The sequence below is a fragment of the Leptopilina heterotoma genome, unplaced genomic scaffold, assembly GCF_015476425.1.
Source record: "Leptopilina heterotoma isolate Lh14 unplaced genomic scaffold, ASM1547642v1 Lhet_77, whole genome shotgun sequence".
NCBI classification, from domain to species: Eukaryota; Metazoa; Arthropoda; class Insecta; order Hymenoptera; family Figitidae; genus Leptopilina; species Leptopilina heterotoma.
In genome coordinates, this window is record NW_025111177.1 from 490,909 (window position 1) to 496,965 (window position 6,057).

The 6,057-nt window shown below is 25.5% G+C and overlaps 1 protein-coding gene across 1 annotated transcript; it reads right to left on the reverse strand.

The window, feature by feature from the left end:
* Positions 1-482: 482 nt before the first annotated feature.
* LOC122510902 (trypsin 3A1-like) lies at positions 483-2,976 on the reverse strand. The gene is made up of 3 exons (XM_043625857.1): positions 2,655-2,976; positions 1,260-1,719; positions 483-920 (listed from the first exon to the last, which is right to left on the reverse strand). Exons 1-3 carry the CDS (start codon positions 2,719-2,721, stop codon positions 638-640), a joined length of 810 nt encoding a protein of 269 aa, XP_043481792.1. The 5' UTR covers positions 2,722-2,976; the 3' UTR covers positions 483-637.
* Positions 2,977-6,057: the final 3,081 nt, after the last annotated feature.

Here is a 6,057-nt window from a genome sequence, read left to right on the forward strand (position 1 = left end):
TTTCTACTCTCCAGTTTTTATTTACTTTTTTCTATTTTCTATTTTCCATTTTCTATTTTTATTGTCATTTTTTATTTTCTATACTCCATTTTTTAATTTATTTTTCCTATTTTCTATTTTCAATTTCCTTTTTCTATTTTATATTGTCGTCTTTCTATTTTTCATTTTCTATTCTCCATTTTTTAATTTCTTTTTCCTATTTTCTATTTTCAATTTCCTTTTTCTATTTTCCATTTTCAATTTCCTATTTTATATTTATATTGTCGTCTTTCTATATTTTATTTTTTTAATTTTTAGTCTCCATTTTTCATTTACTTTTTTTTATTTCCTATTTTCAATTTTTATTGTTGTTTTTCTATTTTTCCTTTTCTTATTTTCTATTCTCCATTTTTAATTTTTTTTTACTATTTTTTATTTTCTATTTTCAATGTCCTATTTTCTATTTGTATTATCGTCTTTCTTTTTTTTTTTTTTTTTTATTTTCTATTCTTCATTTTTTATTTACTTTTTTCTATATTCTATTTTCTATTTAATTTTTTCTATTTTTTATTTTCTGTTTTTGATTTTCTACTTTCTACTTTTATGAAATTATATATACAATTCGAGAAAAAGTGTGTAAATTAGGAGAAGAAAATTACTACGAGAATTTTGGTTCAATGACACTCTCGATCCATTCGCGATGATAACTTACGTTAACGAAACTATTTGCGTGAGATAGACTCTCGCATCCACCAATCGAAATAACACCGGCTAATTGCTCATTAATTACCAAAGGACCACCCGAATCTCCAGAACAAACTCCAGCATCAGTTTCGAAGGAGCACAGCAAAAAATCTCCCCTTCCTGTGAATTTCTCGCAGTAATCCCTTCCCATTAGTGTTACTTCCGCTTTACGTAGAAAGTTGACTTGTCTCGGAGGGCTGCAAATTGTTCGATTATAATTATTTGTTCATTTTATTTGAAAACCTTAAAAAATAATCTTTCATTGATAAACTGGGGGTTTTTTTTACTCCAAATTAAGAATTCATTCAAATTTTTATAAGACAAACGAAAAAAACAAAAATATTCAGAATTTTCTCATAAATTCTAAAAATTTAATTTTTTTTTCAGTACTGTTAATAAAAGTCCCAAACTTTTCCCTGATTTTCTTGGCCAATTTTACTTTCCCTGAATTCCTGATCTTTTCCCTGAATTTCTGATCTGTGGCAATCTTGCAATTATAGTTTTTGTACAGTAATTAATAAAAATTTTTCTCTTACATCAAATTCGCATAACCCCAGCCGAGAACAGTGCCACGAGTTCCAGATTCCACTTTTCCGATGAAAATTTGAATAGGCAGACTGATACCACCCAAAAATTGGATTTTTGGTTGAATTTTCAAAATACCCAAGTCATATCTCACGTCATAGCCTTGAGGATGTGGAATTATTTCTTTCACCGAGTGAATAATTCCCCCAGTTCGCGAACTTGAACCTGAACGTATGGACATAACATCCGGATTTTTATTTTCCGGCAAACAATGATGTGCAGTTAAAACGAAATTTGTCGTCAATAAACTGCCTCCACAAATGTGATTCCATCTACCACTGTATGCATTTCGCTCTAGAACACTAACCATCCAGGGATAATCTCTAATATCCACATTTTCATCCTCTTCAGAATCGGAATCTTCCAGTAAAACAATTCTCATAAATTTGTCCCCATCGTCTGGTTTTTGTACTAAAAATTCAAAAATTATAAGTCAATCGATAAATCAATCAATCAATTAATCGTTCCATTGAAATCAATCAATCAAATCACTGTTAACTTGAAAATATCAAAGTGCAACGAATTGCTACCAACAACGTGGATCAAATCAAAAATTGATCCAAAACTTTTGGTATAATTTTGATCCAAATTTTTGGTATCAATCTGAACTATTATAATCATTTTGATCCTAAACTTTTAATATCAATCTGATCCAAAACTTTTGGTAGCATTTTGATCCAAATTTTTGGTACCAATCTGAACTATTATAATCATTTTGATCCTAAACTTTTGGTATCAATCTGATCCAAAACTTTTGGTAGCATTTTGATCCAAATTTTTGGTACCAATCTGAACTATTATAATCATTTTGATCCTAAACTTTTGGTATCAATCTGATCCAAAACTTTTGGTAGCATTTTGATCCAAATTTTTGGTACCAATCTGAACTATTATAATCATTTTGATCCTAAACTTTTGGTATCATTTTGATCCAAAACTTTTGGTATCAATCTGATCTTTTGATATCATTTTGATTCAAAACTTTTGGTACCATTTTGATCCAAAACTTTTGATATCATTTTGATCCAAATTTTTGGTATCAATCTGAACTATTAGTAACATTTTGATTTAAAACTTTTGGTATCTATCTGATCCAAAACTTTTGGTACCATTTTGATCCAAAACTTTTGATATCAATCTGAACTATTAGTAACATTTTGATTTAAAACTTTTGGTATCAATCTGATCCAAAACTTTTGGTACCATTTTGATCCAAAAATGTTGGTATCAATTAGATATTTTGCTATCATTTTAATCCGAAACTTTTGGTACCATTTTGATCCAAAACATTTGGTATCATTTTGATACTTTCAAGAAAATTGTAATTTAATTTAAAAAGAACATACCATATTTTGCAAGAATTACTCTTTGAAAACACAAAATCAACAGAACTGAAGAAAATCCAATTTTCATGATTCAAAAATTCTTTCTGCACTTGATAATAAACTGGAAAGGAGTCCAAAATTTTTTCTCCACTCGGAATAAACAGAAAAAGATTTAAAAAATTCCTTCTGCACTTGGTAATAATCAGGAAAAGATTCAAAAAATTTTTCTACACTTCTAATAAACAATAAAAGACACTCTGCTTTCCGTAAAAGAATATTCAACTTTTAAAGCAATTCAGAAGTAGTGTTGTTTCAATTCAGATTGTTTATACAGTTGCTCCCATTGAATGACAATTACAATAAATTTAATTCTAATTCAATAAAGAAGAAAACATGTCTGCTATATATACACACTCTTCTCTCATTATAAAAAAATGCAAATTATTCCAAACAATATACAAAAAAGTAAAGAATAAAAAATTCAAACTACTCCAAAACAATATACAAAAAAATAAAGCATCAAAAATGCAAATTACTCCAAAACAATATCCAAAAAAGCATCAAAAATGTAAATTACCACAAAACAATATACGAAAACTATAAAAAGCATCAATGAGAATTTTACCCCGTAAAAGCTTTATGAAACTCGAATTAAAAATTTATTATTCTTTTAAAAAAGAGAAATTACTAATTGCAATTTTTTTTATCATAATACAATAAAAACAGATCGCATTATTTATGCACTTGATGAATAATATACTCAGTGCTATCTAAATGATTTAAAAATTAATTTCTCTCTCAGTTCGATGCATTCGATGAATGAATGAAGATTCGATTCTTCGAATAGTCGAAGAACATAAATGAAAGGTGAAATTTTTTTTTTTTTTTGTAAAATTTATATTCATTTGTTAATTACTTATATGAAATAAATTCAATTGTATTGTATTGAATTGTACAATATTTCTCATGTACATCAAAATAGATATAATTATATAAATTCCAAATGAGAATTGATTATTTTCATACGTACAATAAATTCTGTTCAACATATTTTTAATAATTAATGCTTTCAGTTAATTGAATCTATCAGAACGGAAAAGTAATGTAGAAGCAATAAAATCGATATTCGCTTTTTGCAAATTTAACAGACGATATGGAATATTTTTAATTCTGATAAATATGTTATTTTATTTCTTTTATTATTTTTATTTATTATTATTATTATTATTATTATTATTATTATTATTATTATTATTATTTATTTTATTATTATTTTTTCATATAAAAAATTATTCTTTTTTTATAAGAATTAAATTTATTATTCTTTTTTTTAAGAATTAAATTATTTTCAATAGAATTTTAAATTAAAATCTCGAAAAAAATTTAATAAAATTCTTCACAACAAATTCTATGCAAGAATTCATCTATTTACGTCTACAATAAAATTCTTTACAAAAATTTCATTTTTTTTTAATTATTTACAAAAAAATTTAACAAAATTTTATTGTTCGCTGGAATTATTTCAAATATAATTGTAATAAAAATTTCCGAAAGAAATTAATAATTAATAATTAAATTTCAAAAGATTTTAATTTAAATAAATTTTTATATTTTAAAGAACTTTGATTTTTTGTACTTTTAAAAAATTATTTTTAAATATTAATCGTACCTTTTGAAGTATTTAAAATTGAAATTTAAAAAATAATTGTATTTTACAAATAATTAGAATTTAAGTTATTTGCAAGATAAGAAAAAAAGTAAATATTTTTTTTTTAATGAAAATTGGTATTTCTTTTTATTTTAACAGGAAATTTAAAGTTTGATTAAAGATTTTACTGAAAGAAAAATTAAATAGTCTCACAAATAACATTTTTTAATTGAAAAAATAATTTTTTTTTAAGAAAATGATTGAATTTCTTCACTTGAGAACGCCAAGGTCATCGCTAGATGGCGTCTAGCCATCTAGCGGTGACCTTGGCGTTCGCAGGTGGAGAATAGCGTCTCCATATTGAATGAAAATAATAAAAATTAGTAAAAGTAGTAAAAAAAATAGTACAAAAGACTGAAAAACAGTACAAATAGTAAAAAAATTAAAATAGTAATTAAATAATTCATAAATAAATATGTAAAATAAATAAAATAATAAAAAAAAATAATAATGAATAAAATAAATAATTCATAACCTTTTGAAAATATTAATTGGCAATATTGAACAGCAATATTGAAACACAATTGATCCAAGTTATTCACACGTCGCAGTGAAGAAAATTTATTTTGCTGGAATATATACAATATCCAAGTTGATGAAAACAGTCTTAACATAGAAATTTAGTATGCGACACATACTTGTTCCTAATGAAGACTGTGCATACTTGCATGTTTTAACATGTTTCATGAAATTAGTCTTTGCGGTTATAAAATATTCAAGAGCCATGAAAATTGAGTATATAAAGGTGGTATCACGTACGCGTGTGCATAATGTGTATATGAAGCAAAAAAATTTTTTTTTTTAAGGTCGAGGAACTTGCTGCTGACAGGGAAAATTAAGAGATTATAAAGATATTAAGTGCAGCATGGGAAACATCAAAGGCATGCTTCCAATCAACTATAGCCACTCAATCACCTTCGAGTTAATTAAAAATTCATTAAATATTAAATTATACACACGATATTCTTAATTAGAGAAATCGAAAATTCTCACTTTGATATACTATATAAGAAAAAAGTATTGTTGGGATATTGTCTAGTTTAGTTTAGCATTAATATTTCCTCTGCTAATTTTCTTTATAATTTATTTATTAATTATATAAATATTTTATCTTTATAATTTCCTTTATAATTTCCTTCAAAATTTTCTTTATAATTTTCTCTATTATAATATTCTCTATCCAATATCTCGCAACAGAGATGTTGTAAAACAAGAAAATCTCTTCTAGATGAAAAAAGTTTTTTTTCCTCTAATACTACAGAAAGACAGATTTGCGCGCCAAACTCCGGCAATAAAAAAAAGAAATAAGAAGTAGTATTTTCATTTCACCTTCTTGTTTTTTTTTTTTTTTTTTGGTATGAAAGGAGACGCGAAAGGACAGAAGACGAAAGGCTAACATAACTGTTTACTGCTGGTAAACATTAAATTAAAATTAAATTTAGAAATAAGGTAGGGAATAAATTAAAATTACAAAGGTAAATACACTGAAATTAAATTTACTAGATAAACAACTAGGTAAACAATTAAATAAAAGTAAAACAAAGGTAAACTGTTAATTACTTGTTGCAATGAATCAAGAAATTAATTCAGTTTATCATTAGGATTCATCCTGAGATTTTATGAACATTAGAATCACTTTCATCCTACTGGATCCTACTGGATCCTACTAGATCCTACTAGATCCTACTAGATCCTACTGGATCCTACTGGATCCTA